At 44.4% G+C, this 21,846-nt stretch overlaps 1 protein-coding gene across 1 annotated transcript in view; it reads right to left on the minus strand.

The window, feature by feature from the left end:
* Positions 1–1,017: 1,017 nt before the first annotated feature.
* INTS9 (integrator complex subunit 9) overlaps positions 1,018–21,846 on the minus strand; it is a 46,431-nt gene continuing 25,602 nt past the window's right edge. Inside the window, exons 7-17 of the mRNA XM_056563821.1 lie at positions 18,791–18,911; positions 18,441–18,575; positions 18,014–18,125; positions 16,019–16,199; positions 11,921–11,981; positions 8,198–8,369; positions 7,949–8,073; positions 5,936–6,103; positions 5,761–5,859; positions 4,996–5,136; positions 1,018–1,487 (exon numbers count right to left, since the gene is read on the minus strand). Of these exons, the coding sequence (XP_056419796.1) occupies positions 1,311–1,487; positions 4,996–5,136; positions 5,761–5,859; positions 5,936–6,103; positions 7,949–8,073; positions 8,198–8,369; positions 11,921–11,981; positions 16,019–16,199; positions 18,014–18,125; positions 18,441–18,575; positions 18,791–18,911 (1,492 nt within the window). The 3' untranslated portion in view covers positions 1,018–1,310. The remainder of the gene's footprint in view (positions 1,488–4,995; positions 5,137–5,760; positions 5,860–5,935; positions 6,104–7,948; positions 8,074–8,197; positions 8,370–11,920; positions 11,982–16,018; positions 16,200–18,013; positions 18,126–18,440; positions 18,576–18,790; positions 18,912–21,846) is intronic.

The following is a 21,846-nucleotide window of genomic DNA, read 5'->3' on the forward strand; positions in this document are numbered from 1 at the left end:
GAAGGGGGCGTGTTGACCTCCGCACGAAGCAGCGGCTGACACGCCCCCCTCAATACAACTCTATGGCACAGCCTTTGGCAATCTCCGGCTCTGCCATAGAGATGTATTGAGGGGGCGTGTCGGCCGCCGCTTCGTGTGGTGTTCAACACGCGCTATCCGGCCAGCGAGCCGGGGCCTCATACAGAGAGATCGCGGGGGGCCCCAGCGGTCGGACCCCCCGCGATCTGAAACTTATTCCCAATCCTTAGGATAGGGAATAAGTTTTTCACCACAGGACTACCCCTAAAAAGGGGCTATCCAGGATTAAAAAAAGAGATTATTCCAAATTGAAACAGCGCCACTCTTGTCCTCTGGTTGCCTGCCATATGGCAGAGCAGTTACACTGAAGTGAATAGTATTGAGCTGCAATTCCGCACACAGCCAGCTGACAAAGGTGGAGTTAAAAGGGGTTATCCAGGAAAAAATACTTTATCTCAACTGGCTCCAGAAAGTTAAACAGATTTGTAAATTACTTCTATAAAAAAAAACTTAATCCTTTCAGTACTTAAGAGCTGCTGAAGTTGAGTTGTTCTTTTCTGTCTAAGTGCTCTCTGATGACACCTGTCTCGGGAACTGTCCAGAGTAGAAGCAAATCCCCATAGCAAACCTCATCTACTCTGTGCAGTTCCCGAGACAAGCGGAGATGTCAGCAGAGAGCAATGTTGCCAGACAGAAAAGAACAACTCAACTTCAGCAGCTGATAATTATTGGAAGGATTAAGATTTTTTAATAGAAGTAATTTACAAATCTGTTTAACTTTCTGGAGCCAGTATATATATATATATATATATATATATATATATATATATATAAAGTTTTTTCCTGGAATACCCCTTTAATTTGGGAAGAAAGAAGCCATGTTTTTTCATTTTCTTGGATAATAAATTCTTATCAACTATTGTAGGAAGAACTTCACATATTCCATAGAAAATATTAAAACTTTTTTTTTTTTTTTTTTTAAACAAAAATTAAGTTAAAAATATTCTACATGAGCTGTACACAGAGGACATATTTCACACTTCATCTATAGGCTGCATCTTTGCTTCCCAAGCAAAGTGCCTCCAGCTGTTGCAAAACTACAACTCCCAGCATGCCCGGACAGGCTTTGGCTGTCCGGGCATGCTGGGAGTAGTAGTTTTGCAACAGCTGTAGGCACCCTTGTTGAGAAACACTGGTATACATTGGTCCATCCAGCTGCTTCCAGTGTAATCACACAGCACCCCCTGCTGGCCACCACCAGAACTGCATCTTCTCCACATGGCGGATTATATCTAAAACTTTTGCAGGAATTTGAGGACCAGGTCGCGGAGTCGGACCCTCAGCCGCTCGTCGTGTTCGCAGATGATGTGGGTGGAGTCCTCCTCGAACTGGATGAGAGTGTCCGCCTCCTGTAAGTGCACCATGTGACCCTTGGGGGTGTCTTCAATCTTCACGTCTGAGAAACCGTGCTAGGGGAGGGGAAGACAACCGCAAGATCACAGAACTGACACCAACAACCATGTATCTAAGCCTTTCAAGTGTGATTCTATTCTAGTGCGAGTCCAAATGGTGTATCTAACTCTATTGTGTATAATGCTGTGTAGTTGAGCCGCTGTGTAGTTTAGTAGCTGAGCTGATGTATCTAATCCTATAATGATTAATTATGGGACTGTATCCAAGTGTATCTCATGTGATACAGTTTGATTAGAGATGTATCTGTCTAAAAAGGTGTATCTAATCCTATAAAGTGTTTGAACACCTGCTGCGAGATGTCTTTCAAGGGTGATTCTATTGGCAGAGAAATGTATCTAAGTCTAAATGGTGTATCTAACTCTCGTGTATAATACTCTGTAGTTGAGTAGCAATTCTAATGTTATGATGTGATACTGGGCTGCTGAGCCGATGTATCTAATCCTATTATGAGTAATTATGTGACTGTATCCAAGTGTATCACATGTGACATTGTCTGCTTAGAGATGTATTCAAGCCTAAAAAGGTGTATCTAATCCTATCAAGTGTCAGAATTGCACTTGATACACATCTCAGCAGGTGTACAGACACTTAATAGGATTAGATACACCTTTTTAGGCTTGGATACATTTCTCAGCAAATAGAATAAGACTTGATACTCGTCTCTCAGCAGGTGTACAATTTGCTGAGAAAGGTATCCAAGTCTAAATGGTGTATCTAACTCTGTCGTGTACAATGCTGCGTTGTTGAGCTGTGTTTCTAATCTTATGATGTGATACTAGGCTGATGAGGCGATGTATCTAATCCTTTTATGGGTAATAATGTCTGCTGAGCTGACTGTATCCAAGTCTATCATGTGTGATACAGTATGCTTGGAGATGTATCCAAGTCCAAAAAGGTGTATCTAATCCTATGGAGTGTTTGTACACCTGCTGAGAAATGTACAATATACACTGCTCAAAAAATATCTAAGTGTTTCCTTTATAACACGTCCTAGATCTGAATGAATGAACTAATCGTAGGAAATACTTTCCTCTTTACATAGTTGAATGTGACAACAAAATCATCACAAAAATTATCAATGGAAATGAAATGTATTAACCCCTGGAGGTCTGGATATGGAGTCACACTCAAAATCACAGTGGAAAACCCCACTACAGGCTGATCCAACTTTATGTTATGTCCTTATACAAGTCCCAATGAGGCTCAGTAGTGTGTGTGGCCTCCACGTGCCCGTATGACCTCCCTACAACGCCTGGGCATGATCCTGATGAGGTGGAGGATGGTCTCCTGAGGGATGTCCTCCCAGACCTGGACTAAAGCAGCCGCCAACTCCTGGACAGTCTGTGGTGGATGGAGCGAGACGTCCCTGATCTGCTCAATCGGATTCAGGGGAACGGGCGGCCAGTCCATAGAATCAATGCCTTCCTCTTGTAGGAACTGCTGACACACTCCAGCCACATGAGGTCTAGCATTGTCTTGTATTAGGAGGAACCCAGGGCCAACCGCACCAGCATATGGTCTCACACGGGGTCTGAGGATCTCGGTACCTAATGGCAGTCAGGCTACCTCTGGCAAGCACATGGAGGGCTGTGCGGCCCGCAAAGAAATGCCACCCCACACCATTACTGACCCACCGCCAAACCGGTCATGCTGGAGGATGTTGCAGGCAGCAGAATGTTCTCCACGGCGTCTCCAGACTCTGTCACGTCTGTCACATGTGCTCAGTGTGAACCTGCTTTCATCTGTGAAGAGCACAGGGCCACAGTGGAGAATTTGCCAATCTTGGTTTCTCTGGCAAATGCCCAACGTCCTGCACGGTGTTGGGCTGTAAGCACAACCCCCACCTGTGGACGTCGGGCCCTCATACCCCCCTCATGGAGTCTGTTTCTGACCATTTGAGTGGACACATGTACATTTGTGGCCTGCTGGAGGTCATTTTGCAGGGCTCCTCCTGGATACATCACTTTGTAGTTGGTATCACACTTAACAGACACATCTCTAAACAGACAGTATCTAAGCTCATATTGTGCAATACTCTGTTAATGAGCAGTGTATCCTAATCTTACCATGTACAATACTGTCTGCTCATCTGGATGTATCTAAGCCTATTAAGTGATACACCTTTTAGCCATCTCTCAGCAGACTGTATCACTTAATAGGCTTAGATACATCCAGATGAGCAGACAGTATTTTACATGGTAAGATTAGGATACACTGCTCATTAACAGAGTATTGCTCAATATGAGCTTAGATACTGTCTGTTTAGAGATGTGTCTGTTAAGTGAAATACCAACTACAAAGTGATGTATCCAAGTCTAAATGATGCATCTAAAACCCATGATGTGTAATACTGTGTTGATGAGGTGTATCTAAGCTCATGTTGTGTGATACGCAGTGTATCCTAATCTTACAACGTTGTAATACTGTCTGCTCACGTGGATGTATCTAAGCCTATCACGTGTTATACCTTTTAGACATCTTTCAGACTGTATCACATGATAGGCTTAGATATATCCAGGTGAGCACAGAGAAGGATACACTGCTTTTTAACAAAGTATCACACAACATGAGCTTAGATACACTGCTTAGCAACACAGTATTACACATCATAGTTTGGGATAAGTCATTTAGGCTTGGATACATCACTTTTGTAGTAAGTATCACACTTGACAGACACCTCTCTCAACAGACAGTCACCCAGGATAGGTGTACAAACAATTGGATTAGATACACCTTTTAGCCATCTCTCAGCAGACCGTATCTAATCCAAATCAAGTGTTTGTACACCAATCCTGGGTGACTGCTGAGGCGTCTGTCAAGTGTGATACTTACTACAAAACTGATGTATCCAAGCCTAAATGATGTATCCCAAACTATGACGTGTAATACTGTGTTGCTGAGCAGTGTATCTAAGCGCACTCTTACAAAATGTAATACTGTCTGTTCACCTGGATGTATCTAAGCCTATCCCGTAATGCAGTCTGCTGGTGTATGAAACACTAAAACGGTGTATCTAATACTACTGTGTGTAATTTTGTGCCCAAAACAATGGGATTCATTTTTCTGAAATATGTAACCAATCTTCTCACGTGTGGTACAGTCTGCTGAGCTGTGTATCTAAGCCTGTCATGTGTGATACAGTCTGTGACCTGTTAGATCTGTAAAATAGTTTCTGTCTGCAAGTGCCACTAGGGGGAGCTCATTCAACATGGATTATGGAGTTTAATGGAAGCTGTATGCAAGGAGCTCCCCCTGGTGGTGGCAGATAGCAGCTAGAAGATCAGCAATAAGCAGTATACCTCCAGCTGTTGCAAAACTACAACTCCCAGCATGCCCAGACAGCCGAAGGCTGTCCGGGCTTGCTGGGAGTTGTAGTTTTGCAATAGCTGGAGGTACACTGTCAGTATTACATCTGGCATCCCCAGTGCTGATTGCTTATCTTCTAGTTTCCATCAGCCACCACTAGAGGGAGCTCACTGCATACATTTAATATAATTCACTCACTTTCTCCAGAGTTTGCACGAACTGTTCTACAGGGATGGAGCCGCTTAGCAGGGGCTTGAAGAGCTGGGTGTCGGGGGTCTCCTCAGTCACCCGTTTCCGCTTCTTGCTGGACTGGGCGGGCGGTGCAGGCTTAGGTGGAGGCTAAGGGTAGAAGAAGACGACATGTCCTTCAGAAGATGGAGGAATAACATAATAGAAGCAAGTAGTTAAAGGGGTACTCCGGTGGAAAACAATTATTATTATTATTATTTTTTAATCAACTGGTGCCAGAAAGTTAAACAGATTTTTAAATTAATTCTATTTAAAAATCTTAATCCTTCCAGTACTTATCAGCTGCTGTATGCTCCAAAGGAAGTTGTGAAGTTCTTTCCAGTCTGACCACAGTGCTCTCTGCTGACACCTCTGTCCATGTCAGGAACTGTCCGGAGCAGGAGAGGTTTACTATGGGGATTTGCTCCTACAGTCCCCGACATGGACAGAGGTGTCAGCAGAGAGCACTGTGGTCAGACTGGAAAGAACTACACAACTTCCTCTGGAGCATACAGCAGCTGATAAGTACTGTAAGGATTATGATTTTTAAATAGAAGTACTTCAACTTTCTGGCATCAGTTAATTTAAAAAAAATTGTTTTCCACCGGAGTACCCCTTTAATGTAATTGCCCCTCCCCTAGTTGCGTTCCTTATACAAGCTTCAGCAACAGCGCCCCCTACAACAGCGAGGGCCACAGCGCCCCCTCCTGCCGAAATAAACGAAACTGCTCTCACCTGCAAGACATGTTTGTTGTCTTTGGTATAGAGGACGGCAGAAACGGTCGCCAGGGAAACTCCGGGTTTAATCTCCATCGGCACCAGGGACTCCGCCAGCTAAACCCGGGAAAACGTATCAATCCGGATGTAAAGACTTATAAGGAAACGTATTCTTACCCATCATGCACCTCACCTCCGGCATGATTTCTATCTTCTCATAGCGCCTCTTGAAGGGGAGGGTCAGCACATCCGCCCGGCGGTAGGACATAGGAGGGGGTAGGCTGTCGATCATGAGGTCGGAGCGGTGGGACTGGGACGCCGGCGGCTGCGTGTATTGTTCAGGGCACACAACATGCAGGGGCTGCAGGGAGACAGAATACAGTCAGGACCCTGATGGTAATGTTGTTTAACTGGTTAACGACCAAGGACGTGGTATGGCGCACACTCCCTGGGGTGGTCCAGTGGGGTGGATGCCCCCCCCCCGCAGCTCAATCGCACGCCGAGGGGGGGTGTGGATGGGGGTAGAGGGCGACCCACTGCTGAGGTAGCCGGAGGGCTTACCACTCCTTCTGTGCTGGCTGCTGTGCTGTGAATGATAAAGCCTGGAAGGACCAGACTGTATCAATCGAGCACAGAGCACTCAGATCAATGTGGTTCTATGGAACCAGATTGATCTGTATGAGGAATCTAATGATTAAACTAAAAGTGTAATTATAAAAAATAAAAGTTTAACAAAAGTTTTTGTAAAAAAACACACATTAACCCCTTTAAATTAAAAAGTTTAAATCACCCCCCCCCCTTTTCCCAAAGTCCATATAAAAAAATATTAAAACATATTAAAAATAAAACGTGGTATCGCCACGTGCGTAAATGTCCGAACTATAAAAATACAATGTTAATTAGACCGCAATGGTGTACGGTGAAAGTCCAAAATTGCGTGTTTTTTGTCACTTTGTATACTTAAAAAATAAAAAATAAATGTCCCATCAAAACAAAAATGGTACCGATGAAAGCTTCAGAACATGGCGCAAAAAATGAGCCCTTTACCGCCCCGTAAATGAAAAAATAAATAAATAAGTTATAGGGGTCAGAAGAGGAAATTTTAAACCTACGAATTTTCATGCATAAAAGTTATAATTTTTTAACAGAGGTAAAACAAAATCAAACCTACATAAGTAGGGTATCCTATTAATTGTATGAAAACAAGCCCTCATATGAGTTTGTAGGTGGAAAATTAAAAGCTTATGATTTTTAGAAGGTGAGGAGGAAAAAACGAAAGTGCAAAAATGAAAAAAAAACAAAAAAAAAACTGTGATCCTTAGGGGGTTAAAAAAATAAATAAATAAAAAAAATAACATTCTGCCTTATCCAGATAAGTTTGTTAAAATGTATCAGTCTTCCCACTTAAAGAAGAGATCCAAGAAAGGTTTTATATCTCAACATAGGCTAAAATTAGATAATGTAGAGGTTCTTGTGTATGACTTGTGCTTACCCTTTTTAGCTGATGTGGCAAATGCTTTTCGGACATACTGACTCCCGTTTCATCACTGAAATAATTTCCTAATGCTGCCTACATTTCCCATGAATCCTCTGGCGTTGCAGAGAGAGGGGGTGGAGTCTGATCACTGCACCTGGTTATCTAATTAGGCTGCTGGAGGTCACCCAGGTGAACTGATTAGACTCATAAGTGGGTTGGTATCAGTTCACATTACGTGCAGTTTTGATGCATTTTCTTAATAATTAATAACTACTATATTTCCTGATCTCAGAGATAGCAGCAGCAGTATACAGATAGAGCTGGAGGGGAGGTGAATAACTACTATATTTCCTGATCCCATTAGAGATAGAAGCAGCAGTATACAGAGAGCGGGAGGGGAGGGGTCTGTGAGCTAGCAGGAGAGATCTGATGATGTAATCTGGTAGGTCACAGAAAGTCAGCTGACCTGGGACTGATTTTTGTGGGTTAGACTGTGATCACATGACCCAGTTACAGTAATGAAGTACTTATTTAAGGTCCTGTGTGACCAGCCAACTTAGTCATATGTATGGGAGCCTCCCAACTCTCCTCCCACATCATCTGATCCTTTTGTTCTCTGGGGATCCATACACTCGGCTTTCCAAGGACAGTGGAGCAGAAATGAAGCGGCATAGTGCTCAGCAGTCCCCAAAAGTCTCTGAGGGGAAGGGGTTAAACCAGGAGCCTCACCTGGACCTCCTTGAGAAGTTTTGACACCTGGATGAAGTTGAGTCTGGTGTCAATGGGACAATAGACGCATTTCATGGCCAGCGGCTGGTACGGGGCCAGGGCGTCCAGGTAAGAGAAGTCCGGCTCTGAGGGATAAGAAGAGGTTACACAGCAGAATCGGAAGACGTCATGTGACTCAAGGACTCTAGAAGAAATGGCGGCCGACACCTAGAATAATCCCCTGTGGTCCCTCCCATTGGTCGTACATACCGGTGAAGATGATGGTGTTCAGACTGGACTTCCCCCACAGCTCCATGAAGTGGACCACGTCTCCGAAGCGCAGGGTGGGGTGACCGGTGAACACGACGCACGGCTGCTTGAAGTCATTGCTGAAGTCGCCGTGGATGCTGGGATAATGCTTCAGCTTATTGGTCTGGATCAACTGGGGAATAAAGGGAAAAACATAGGAAAAAGGATATACAGTAGTTATTAGGGATGTAAGAAAAAAATCGATTCTCGCGATAATCGCGATTTTTCATTTGCCGATACAGAATTGATTCAAAATATTTTTGAATCGATTCTTTTAGGGATGTGGAATTTTTAATAAAACGCACTTTTCTTACCTGCCAACGAGCCCGCGGAGCTCCGGTACAGGTGTTCGGTCCCCGGGCTGTATTCTTCTTACTTCCTGTTAGTCCGGCACGTCACATGGAGCTTCAGCCTATCACCAGCGGAGGCGGGACATCGCTGCGGCTGGTGATAGGCTGAAGCTCCATGTGACGTGCCGGACTAACAGGAAGTAAGAAGAATACAGCCCGGGGACCGAACACCTGTACCGGAGCTCCGCGGGCTCGTTGGTAGGTAAGATAAAGTGCGTTTTATTTTATTTTGCAGCCCGGACGGGATAACATGAGAAAAGTGAGCACCGGAGTACTAGATCGCCGCTGTCAAAGCTGACAGCGGCGTCTATTGGGATCTATGAATGCTCCCAGGTGGGCGATATATCGCGATGTATCGTCACCTAGACGGTATCGCGATATATCGCGATATATCGAATCGCCACACTGGTATCGCGATTCGAATCGAATCGCCAAATTCTTGGCGATTCACACCCCTAGTAGTTATACACATCCCCTCCAGCTCTATCTGTATACTGCTGCTGCTATCTCTATGTGATCAGGATATATAGTAGTTATACACATCCCCTCCAGCTCTATCTGTATACTGCTGCTGCTATATCTATGTGATCAGGATATATAGTAGTTATACACCTCCCCTCCAGCTCTCTCTATACACTGCTGCTGCTATCTCTATGGGATCAGGATATACAGTAGTTATACTCTTTACCTCCAGCTCTATCTGTATACTGCTGCTGCTATCTCTATGGAATCAGGATATATAGTAGTTATACACCTCCCCTCCAGCTCTCTTTATACACTGCTGCTGCTATCTCTATGGAATCAGGATATATAGTAGTTATACACCTCCCCTCCAGCTCTATCTGTATACTGCTGCTCTCTCTATGGGATCACTATCTATAGTAGTTATAAATTGGGATTTATAACAATGGTGATTTTTGGTCAAATTGCTTTCTTCTCATGGTAAAATTTCTCTTTAAAAGAAAATGCATCAAAATTGCCCATAATTTGAACTGACCCCAACCCACGTATAAGTCTCATCAGTTTAGACTTCTGGTTGCTGCAGTTTAGTCAGGTGATTAGGTTGGTCTTATTAAGTGTATTTCAGTGATGAGACTCCACCCCCTCCTGAAAACTCCTATGCCTGCCACATCAGCTAAAACAGGTAAGCACTAGACATACACAAGAACCTCTACATTATTTTCTAATAATAGTCCATGCTGCACTATTCCTTATGGGGGAACATTACCTGCACATCTTAATACGGCAGCCTGAATGCTTAGTAATGGGGATGAGGGCACAAAGGTGACAATAGTAGAGATCTCTGCAGCATCACACAACATAGGACACAATTCCCATTCATTTCTATGGCAGATACCGTATATACTCGAATATAAGCCGAGCCCCTAATTTCACCCCAAAAACCCAGGAAAAGTTATTGACTCGACTATAAGCCTAGGGTGGGAAATACATCATCCCCCCCCCCCTGTCATCATCCAGACCCCCGTCATTAACACCCTTATCATCATTACCCTGTCATCATCCCACACCCCTCCCTTCACCATCACCGCCTGTCATCATCCCACCCCCCCCTTCATCATCCCCCGCCTGTCATCATCCCCCGCCTGTCATCATACCACCCCCCCCCTTCATCATCCCCCGCCTGTCATCATCCCCCCCTTCATCATCCCCCGCCTGTCATCATCCCACCCTCCCCCCCTTCATCATCCCCCGCCTGTCATCATCCCACCCCCCCTTCATCATCCCCCGCCTGTCATCATCCCCCGCCTGTCATCATACCACCCCCCCCTTCATCATCCCCCGCCTGTCATCATCCCCCCCTTCATCATCCCCCGCCTGTCATCATCCCACCCTCCCCCCCTTCATCATCCCCCGCCTGTCATCATCCCACCCCCCCCCCTTCATCATCCCCCGCCTGTCATCATCCCACCCCCCCTTCATCATCCCCCCCTTCATCATCCCACCCCCCCTTCATCATCCCCGCCTGTCATCATCCCACCCCCCCTTCATCATCCCACCCCCCCTTCATCATCCCCCCCTTCATCATCCCACCCCCCCTTCATCATCCCCGCCTGTCATCATCCCACCCCCCCCTTCATCATCCCCGCCCGTCATCATCCCACCCCCCTTCATCATCCCCGCCTGTCATCATCCCACCCCCCCCCCCTTCATCATCCCCGCCTGTCATCATCCCACCCCCCCCTTCATCATCCCCGCCTGTCATCATCCCCGCCTGTCATCATCCCACCCCCCCCTTCATCATCCCCGCCCGTCATCATCCCACCCCCCTTCATCATCCCCGTCCGTCATCATCTCACCCCCCTTTCATCATCCCCACCCCCCCTTCCTCATCTCCGCCTGTCATCATCCCCCCCCCCATCATCACCACCTGTCGTCATCCCCCCCCCCCCATCATCACCGCCTGTCATCATCCCCCCCCCTCATCATCACCACCTGTCATCACCCCACCCCCCCTTCATCATCCCCGCCTGTCATCATCCCCCCCCCTTCATCATCACCGCCTGTCATCATCCCACACCCCCCTTCATCATCACCGCCTGTCATCATCCCACACCCCCCCCTCCATCATCACCGCCTGTCATCACCCCACACGCCCCCTTCATCATCCCCCCCCCATCATCAGCACCTGTCATCATCCCCCCCACCTCATCATCACCGCCTGTCATCATCCCACCCCCCCTTCTTCATCCCCCCCCCCCTTCATCATCCCCACCTGTCATCATCCCACCCCCCCTTCATCATCCCCGCCTGTCATCATCCCACCCCCCCTTCATCATCCCCGCCTGTCATCATCCCACCCCCCCTTCATCATCACCGCCTGTCATCACCCCACACCCCCCCCTTCATCACCGCCTGTCATCACCCCACACCCCCCCCCCTTCATCATCTCCCCCCCCCCCTCATCATCACCACCTGTCATCATCCCCCCCACCTCATCATCACCGCCTGTCATCATCCCCCTGTCATCATCCCTGCTATCGGCTGTCTGGGCATGCTGGGAGTTGTAGTTTTGCAACATCTGGAGGTCCGCAAGTTGAAGACCACTGAGAAGGTATTGACAGGCGGAGAGTTCACTCGAGTATAAGCTGAGGGGGATCGTTTCCAGCACGAAAAATCGTGCTGAAAAACTCGGCTTATACTCGAGTATATACGGTAAGTATGTGTACAATCTCTATTGAATCCGTGTATGTGATTTCAGCTGTATACATAGCAAACATTTACATATTTCAGGGCTTTTTTTTTTTTTTTTGACACTGGTGCGCAGACCTCAGCATGGCGGACTGTAGACAACTGGTGCATTATGGGATCTTACCTCTGCGTGCGGAAATGGAGGTTCTGGGAGATAGACCTTAGTCTGCTTGTTGTGACATAGCCTGAAGAAGAGAGAAAACTCAAGTTACTGATATCTACTGCCATCTTGTGGTGGAAGGGTATATTGCAGAAGCCAAAATTTGCTATTAAAGGGGTACTCCGGTGAAAAACATTTTATTATTATTATTTTTTTTTTTATGAATCAACTGGTACCAGAAAGTTAAACAGATTTTTATATTACTTCTATTAAAAAATCTTAATCCTTCCAGTTCTTATTTGCAGCAGTATACTAAGTTCTTTTCTTTTTGGATTTATTTTCTGTCTGACCACAGTGCTCTCTGCTGACACCTCTGTCCATGTCAGGAACAAATCCCCATAGCAAGCCTATGCTGCTCTAGACAGTTTCTGACACGGACGGAGGTGTCAGCAGAGAGCACTGTGGTCAGACAGAAAGGAACTACACAACTTCCTGTGGAGCATACAGCAGCTGATAAGTACTGGAAGGATTGGCATTTTTTAATAGAAGTAATTTACAAATCTGGCTCCAGTTCAGTAAACTTTCTGCACCAGTTCCTTTAAAAAAAAATATTTTCCACCAGAGTACGTCTTTAACCCCTTAACCCCTTAAGGACGCAGGACGTAAATGTACGTCCTGGTGCGGTGGTACTTAACGCACCAGGACGTACATTTACGTCCTAAGCATAACCGCGGGCATCGGAGCGATGCCCGTGTCATGCGCGGCTGATCCCGGCTGCTGATCGCAGCCAGGGACCCGCCGGCAATGGCCGACGCCCGTGAGATCGCGGGCGTCCGCCATTAACCCCTCAGGTGCCGGGATCAAAACAGATCCCGGCATCTGCGGCAGTGCGCGATTTGAATGAATGATCGGATCGCCCGCAGCGCTGCTGCGGGGATCCGATCATTCATAACGCTGCACGGAGGTCCCCTCACCTTCCTCCGTGCGGCTCCCGGCGTCTCCTGCTCTGGTCTGTGATCGAGCAGACCAGAACAGAAGATGACCGATAATACTGATCTGTTCTATGTCCTATACATAGAACAGATCAGTATTAGCAATCATGGTATTGCTATGAATAGTCCCCTATGGGGACTATTCAAGTGTAAAAAAAAATGTAAAAAAATGTAAAAGTAAAAGTAAAAAAAAAGTGAAAAATCCCCTCCTCCAATAAAAAAGTAAAACGTCCGTTTTTTCCTATTTTACCCCCAAAAAGCGTAACATTTTTTTTTTATAGACATATTTGGTATCGCCGCATGCGTAAATGTCCGAACTATTAAAATAAAATGTTAATGATCCCGTACGATTAACGGCGTGAACGAAAAAAAAAATAAAAAGTCCAAAATTCCTACTTTTTTAATACATTTTATTAAAAAAAAAATTATAAAAAATGTATTAAAAGTTTTTTATATGCAAATGTGGTATCAAAAAAAAGTACAGATCATGGCGCAAAAAATGAGCCCCCATACCGCCGCTTATACGGAAAAATAAAAAAGTTAGGGGTCATCAAAATAAAGGGATTATAAACGTACTAATTTGGTTAAAAAGTTTGTGATTTTTTTTAAGCGCAACAATAATATAAAAGTATATAATAATGGGTATCATTTTAATCGTATTGACCCTCAGAATAAAGAACACATGTCATTTTTACCATAAATTGTACGGCGTGAAAACGAAACCTTCCAAAATTATCAAAATTGCGTTTTTCGTTTTAATTTCCCCACAAAAATAGTGTTTTTTGGTTGCGCCATACATTTTATGATATAATGAGTGATGTCATTACAAAGGACAACTGGTCGCGCAAAAAACAAGCCCTCATACTAGTCTGTGGATGAAAATATAAAAGAGTTATGAGTTTTAGAAGGCGAGGAGGAAAAAATTAAAACGTAAAAATTAAATTGTCTGAGTCCTTAAGGCCAAAATGGGCTGAGTCCTTAAGGGGTTAAGGACTCAGGGTTTTTCAGTTTTTGCACTTTCGTTTTTTCCTCCTTACCTTTTAAAAATCATAACCCTTTCAATTTTCAACCTAAAAATCCATATTATGGCTTATTTTTTGCATCGCCAATTCTACTTTGCAGTGACATTAGTCATTTTACCCAAAAATCTACGGCGAAACGGAAAAAAAAATCATTGTGCGACAAAATCGAAAAAAAAACGCCATTTTGTAACTTTTGGGGGCTTCCGTTTCTACGCAGTGCATATTTCGGTAAAAATTACACCTTATCATTATTCTGTAGGTCCATACGGTTAAAATGATCCCCTACTTATATAGGTTTGATTTTGTCGTACTTCTGGAAAAAATCATAACTACATGCAGGAAAATGTATACGTTTAAAAATGTCATCTTCTGACCCCTATAACTTTTTTATTTTTCCACGTACGGGGCGGTATGAGGACTCATTTTTTGCGCCATGATCTGAAGTTTTTATTGGTATGATTTTTGTTTTGATCTGACTTTTTGATCACTTTTTATTCATTTTTTAATGTTTTAAAAAGTTACCAAAATACGCTTTTTTGGACTTTTGAATTTTTTGGCGCGTACGCCATTGACCGTGCGGCTTAATTAATGATATATTTTTATAGTTTGGACATTTACGCACGCGGCGATACACATATGTTTATTTTTTTACACTGTTTTATTTTTTTTATGGGAAATGGGGGGTGATTCAAACTTTTATTAGGGAAGGGGTTAAATGACCTTTATTAACACTTTTTTTTTACTTTTTTTGCAGTGTTATAGGTCCCATAGGGACACTGATCATTGTTATCCCATAGGGACCTATAACACTGCACACACTGATCATTGTTATCCCATAGGGACCTATAACACTGCACACACTGATCTCTTATACTGATCATTGTTATCCCATAGGGACCTATAACACTGCACACACTAATCTCTTATACTGATCATTGTTATCCCATAGGGACCTATAACACTGCACACACTGATCTCCTATGCTGGTCACTGGTGTGTATTAACACGCCTGTGATCAGTGTTATCGGCGCTTGACTGCTCCTGCCTGGATCTCAGGCACGGAGCAGTCATTCGTCGATCGGACACCGAGGAGGCAGGTAAGGCCCCTCCCGGTGTCCGATCAGCTGTTCGGGACGCCGCGGCGGTCCCAAACAGCCCGACTGAGCAGCCGGGATACTTTCAGTTTCACTTTAGAAGCGGCGGTCAGCTTTGACCGCCACTTCTAAAGGGTTAATACCGCACATCGCCGCGATCGGCGATGTGTGGTATTAGCCGCGGGTCCCGGCCATTGATTAGCGCCGGGACCCACGCGATAAGATGCGGGATCGCGGCGCGATCCCGCTTCATATCGCGGGAGCCGGCGCAGGACGTAAATATACGTCCTGCGTCGTTAAGGGGTTAAAGAGGTATTTTGGCCAAAGACATCTGGGATAGGGGATAAGATGTCTGATCGTGAGGGGCCCGCCACTGGGACCCCCCGCAATCCCTGTGCAGAATCCGCATTCTATTCTGGGCTCCTGCTCCAGTCTCGTAAACCTCTGTGTTTCCGGGACTGGATACGTGACATCACACCACGCCCCCCCCCCCTCGTGACATCACACCACGCCCCCCCCCCCTCGTGACCTCACACCACGCCCCCCCCCCCTCGTGACATCACACCACGCCCCCCCCCTCGTGACATCACACCACGCCCCCCCCTCGTGACATCACACCACGCCCCCCCTCGTGACATCACACCACGCCCCCCCCTCGTGACATCACACCACGCCCCCTCATGACATCACACCACGCCCCCCCCTCGTGACATCACACCACGCCCCCCCTCGTGACATCACACCACGCCCCCCCCCTCGTGACATCACACCACGCCCCCCCCCCTCGTGACATCACACCACGCCCCCCCCTCGTGACATCACACCACTCTTGTCCTCAGATTGTGTGTGGTATTGCAGCTCACTTCCATTGAAGGGAATGGAGCAGAGTTGTAAAACCACATACAACCTAAAGGCAATGGTGGCGCCTTTTGTGGAAGAAAGGACGTTAGTCCAGCTGTCAATCACAGAGTCCCCCCCCCACCCCCAGATCCGATGCCACCGATCGCAACTTACCACTCGGCAAAGATCTGAGAGAACTCCAGGGAGCTGTTGGCCACAGGAGAGATGAAGTAGAAGGGGACATTGGAGAGTCCGGCAGAGTCGATGTACTGGTACAGACACTCCAGGAGGTCGTAGATGACGCCAGATGGATAACAGGGCACCAGGACGTTACCGCCGTTACGTATCGTCATCGCTGCGGAGAAACAGAACAGCTGGTAATGCAGGGAAATCACAATATAACACGGAACCATCAAATAATAGTCCAGCCTATGGCTGTCCGGGCATGCTAGAAGTTGTAGTTTTGCAACAGCTGGAGGCACACTGGTTGGGAAAATCTGGCATAGACAATGCTGACTGCTGACCACCTAGCTGCCATCTGCCACCACTAGGGGGAGCTCCCTGCATACAGCACACACTGGTTTTGAGTGGTTCTCTGGTCTGATTTTTGATTGTTTTAGGGGCTTTTTTTTTTTGTTTGTTTTTTTCTTGCAGTTTTCGCCATCACTTCATAATTTATTTATTTTTTTGCACCTGGAGAGGGTGTGGCATATGTGCAAAAAATTTTTTGGCGCTAATAAGAAAAAAAAATGTTAAAAAAAATGTATTATATGTATTTCTATAATTAGAAAAATTTGTAGGATTTGCTGTGGAAACAAGCGCAAAAATTCTAAGTCTCATTGACAAAAGAGGTTACTCTGTTTGTTCTTTCACCAGAATTAAAAGGGGTATTCCAGAATTTTTATTTTATTTGACTACAGCGGCTGTAAAGTTAGTGTAGTCCATAATATAGTGTCTGTACCTGTGTGTGACGGTTTTCTCACAATTCTTCTGTGATTATTGCCCCAATGTTTATTTTTAACAGTATACAAAATTACTCAGGTCTCTGGTTTTCCCAGGTTGAAGTGCATCGAGACATGACATCACTAGTCAGGTGATCAGAGGGAGCCTGTCCTGCTTCAATGGGTGGAGCAACCGCTGAGTGGAAGTGAGATCAGTTTGCAACTGCTGGAGGCACACTGGTTAGAAAACACTGGTCTTTTGAATGGAATGGATGTGTGGGAAGGAGGAAAGTGACCTCACACTTACAAACAAGGAACTATGGGATGTGTAGTTTGAGAACAAAATCCAACAGGAAATGCCAGTTCACAAAAAGCTAGCCAAAGTATTATAGTAATCTGACAACATAGCCATTTAGCCCCAAGACAAGTGCAGATTCTTCCTAAGCATGTCCATTACTGTCTGCCAGGTACGTCCTAAAATCACCTTATGGCGGAGAACCCCTTTAAAATTCTGTGTTGGAACTTCCCAAGTGTGCTCGGATTCCGCAGCAAGTGGATTCAGCTCTTAATAATTTCGAGCAGAAAATTCGGACCGAGCATGGGTTATCCAAGTATCAAAAAACAGAGCTAATTTCTTCCAAAAAAATAAAATAAAATAAAAAATAAAATAAAAACAGCACCACCCCTGTTGTCAGGTTGTGTGTGGTATTAAAACTTTTGGCTCCATTCACTTCAGTGGAACAAAGCTGCAATACCACACCAAACCTGAGGACAGATGTGGTGCTGTTTTTGCTACAATGTATTGGTAACCCTGTGGATGGAACAAACGGGCAATTCAATTGCGGATTATAGCTGTGCCCTAATAGATGGGGGCGGTATAGTCAATCCTGGAGGAGGGAAAAAGCAGTAACTTTTATGAAGACTTAACTTTTAAGCATAATTATAAAAACCAGTCAAGATCCTGTGTGTATATATATATAAGATATATGCCTAACTATATCTTCATTGCCCATGCTACCTCTTGTCCACCCTCTCGCTCAGTGCACCTGCGGTATGCACCCAGAGTACTACATTACGAGAGCTGAAAACATAATATAGTGCCCTCCCGACGTGTTTCACAACACAAGGTGGCGTCCTCAGGGGGGGGGGGGGGGGGGGCAATGAATCTTATAATAAAGGCCAGAGATGAAACTCCAATTCTTATGATGGATCAGACATAGTGACTTACCCAGATTACTGCAGAACTCGCCCACCATTCCGTCGGGATTGGCGGTGGGGATCTGGGTGAGACCGGTGAGGATGAGGACGTCGCTGTTTTTAAGAGAGGTTTGATCCATTGGCTAAAATTAGGTAAAACAAGGATTAAAATAAAATTTGTGATAAACTGCATTTACATATAGAGCAACGCTGGTTCAAAGTGCAATATATAAGTCAAAATCCATTATACCTATCTGAGGCAAAACTACAATTCCCAGCATGCCAGGACAGCCTTCGGCTGTCCTGGCATGCTGGGAGTTGTAGTTTTGCAATAGATAGAGGCTTCCTGGTTGTTAAACACTGCTTTATGTAATGCCTTAGTATAGGAGAAATATTGTGACATATCACGATATAATTATTACAATTTACAATAACTCGTGTCATCTATTAGGACTTACCTGTGGGTGGGTAGTTAGTAGCGAAGATCCGGATACGTAGGAAAATTTTTCATGATGGGATTGAATGATCCAGTTGGAACTGCCGAGAGCGTAACCGGAACTGAGCGGCGTCACCTGGACGGCGCCAAACAGTTCCTGTGAAAAAAACAAAAACAAAATCAGAGTGTATTACACAATATCGCCACTAGAGGGAGCAGCAACACTACAGATTATGGCAGTGTTTCCCATATGCAGCTCTCTATCTGATGCAAAACTACAACAGACATGCTGGGAGTTGTAGTTTTGCAACAGCTGGAGGCGCCCTGGTTGGGAAACTGAGATAAGTTAGTGGTTAGGCTATAGACACTCACTATTTTTTGGGAATACCCAACCAGCTGGATCTTGCTGAGCGCAGCGTTCACCTCCTGCATCGTGTAACATTTGCGCCACGTGAAAACCTCCACCGCGTCCTTCAGGGGGGCCGGGAGCTGCCTGCACAAAGCAAGGGGCAATAGAGAGAGTTTTGCCAAAAACTGCGGGTCAAAGCTTTGTCTCAATTTCCTGTGCAGTGATTCAATACAATCTATTATTCGCAGTTATCAGCCATTTGTTCTGTGGAGAGTCCGCAGTGGTTAAAGCGCGCTTCAATGGGGGGCGAGCGACAAAAGTACAAAACACACACAAATTGTACTGCAACTTTCTAATATACTTTGTATTTGAATTCCTTATCTAGGGTGCTAGATCTCTGCTTGCCTGCATTGAATGGAAACATCCATAAAGGGGTACTCCACCGGAAAACATCTTATCTCCTATCCAAAGGATAAGGGAAAAAATATTGAATCTATAAAATTTAAAAGTGACCACAAAGCCCCAAATACACAAACACGATATCAATAAAAACTACAGATTGCGGCACAAAAAATAAAAAACACAACAACAACAACAACAGCAGCAGCAGCAACAACAACAACCACCCTAATACACCCCCGGTACGGAAAAATAGAATAGGTCAGTTTTACAGGTTAAATTTAACCAAAATTTGCAATATTGCGGTTTTCTTTTTTTAAATTTTACCACACACAATTTTTTTTTAAATAATTTTTTTTATAAGTGTTAAAATATTTGTTTTTTTAATAATTAAAGGAGTAGTCCATTCCTGAAAAGCTTATCCTCTATGCTAAGGATGGGGATAAGTTTCAGGTCATGGACGTCCAATCGCTGGGGCCCCCCCTGTGATCTCCTGTACGGGGCCCCGGCAGCCCGCGGGAAGGGGGCGCTGCCTTCGGCAATCTTCGGCTCTTCCATAGAGTTGTATTGAGTGGGCGTGTCAGACGCCGCTTCGTGCGGTGGTCAGCACGCCCCCTTCCCGCGGGCTGCTGAGGCCTATACAGGAGATCGCGGGGGGCCCCAGTGGTCGGAGGCCCCACAATCTGAAACTTATCACTAGAGATGAGCGAACTTACAGTAAATTCGATTCGTCACGAACTTCTCGGCTCGGCAGTTGATGACTTATCCTGCATAAATTAGTTCAGCTTTCCGGTGGGCTGGAAAAGGTGGATACATTACTAGGAAAGAGTCTCCTAGGACTGTATCCACCTTTTCCAGCCCACGGGAGCACCTGAAAGCTGACCTAATTTATGCAGGATAAGTCATCAACTGCCGAGCCGAGAAGTTCGCGACGAATCGAATTTACTGTAAGTTCGCCCATCTCTACTTATCACCTATTCTTAGGATAGGGGATAAGTTTTTCAGGACTGGATATCTCCTTCAATTTAACAACATTACTAATATTAATAGTAATTATAATTAAATAGAAATGTAATTTATTATTATTGTTTTTAGTACTATTATAATTGTGAAAAGATAAAAGGTAATAACTAAAAAAGTTATACAAAAAAATATTTATCATTATGAACCCCTTTAGGACGTAGCCCATTTTGACCTTGAAAGGGGTACTCCAATGGAATTTTTTTTATTTTTTTTTTTAAATCCACTGGTGCCAGAAAGTTAAAACAGATTTGTAAATTACTTCTATTCCAGTACTTATCAGCTGCTATTATGATCCACAGGAAGTTCTTTTCTTTTTGTATTTCCTTTCAGTCTGACCACAGTGCTCTTTGCTGACACCTCTGTCCATGTCAGGAACGGTCCAGAGTAGAAGCAAATCCCCATAGCAAACCTCTCCTGCGCTGGACAGTTCCTGACATGGACAGAGGTGTCAGCAGAGAGCACTGTGGTCAGACAGAAAGGAAATTCAAAAAAGAAAAGAACTTCCTGTGGAGCATACAGCAGCTGATAAGTACTGGAAAGGTTAAAAGGGGTTATCCAGGAAAAAACTTTTTTATATATATCAACTGGCTCCAGAAAGTTAAACAGATTTGTAAATTACTTCTAATTACTAAAAAATCTTAATCCTTTCAGTACTTATGAGCTTCTGAAGTTAAGGTTGTTCTTTTCTGTGTAAATCCTCTCTGATTACATGTGTCTCGGGAAACGCCCAGTTTAGAAGCAAATCCCCATAGCAAACCTCTTCTAAACTGGGCGGTTCCCGAGACACGTGTCATCAGAGAGCACTTAGACAGAAAAGAACAACCTTAACTCCAGAAGCTCATAAGTACTGAAAGGATTAATATTTTTTAATAGAAGTAATTTACAAGTCTGTTTAACTTTCTGGCACCAGTTGATTTAAAAATAAAAAAAAGTTTTTCAGTGGAGTACCCCTTTAAGGACGAGGCCAATTTTCGTTTGTGCACTTTAGTTTTTCCTCCTTCCCTTCCAAAAATAATAACGCTTTAAATTTTCCACCTACAGATCCATTAAAGGACTTGTTTTTTGCGTCACCAATTGTACTTTGTACTGACCTCAATAATTTAATAAAATCTAGCGCAAAAACCCAAATATATATATTTGTGGGGTGAATTTGAAAAAAAAAAAAAAAAAAACATTTTTTTTAAGGTAAAAATGACGCCTGATCTTTATTCTGTAGATCCATACGGTTACAAGGATACCCCATTTATATAGGTTTTATTTTATTTTACAACTTAAAAAAAAAACAATGATAACTACATGTACCAAAATTAGTATGTTTAAATTTGTCCTCTTCTGACCCATATAACTTTTTTATTTTATGAGGGCTCTTTCTTTTTTTTTGCGCCGTGGTCTGTAGTTTTTATCGGTACCATTTTTCTTTTGATGGGACTTTTTGAGCACTTTTTATGGACTTTGGTATTTTGGACTTTGGTATGGTGTACGCCATCGACATGCGGTGAAGCTAACCTTATATTTTTATAGTTCGGACATTTACGCACGTGGCGATACCACATATGATTTATTTATATTTTTTATTACATTATTTTATTTTATAACAAAACATTAACATAACCAATATGGTGGGGAACTGCGTGTATAAAATATAACCTTTAATGAT

This window comes from Hyla sarda, chromosome 3, assembly GCF_029499605.1.
Source record: "Hyla sarda isolate aHylSar1 chromosome 3, aHylSar1.hap1, whole genome shotgun sequence".
NCBI classification, from domain to species: Eukaryota; Metazoa; Chordata; class Amphibia; order Anura; family Hylidae; genus Hyla; species Hyla sarda.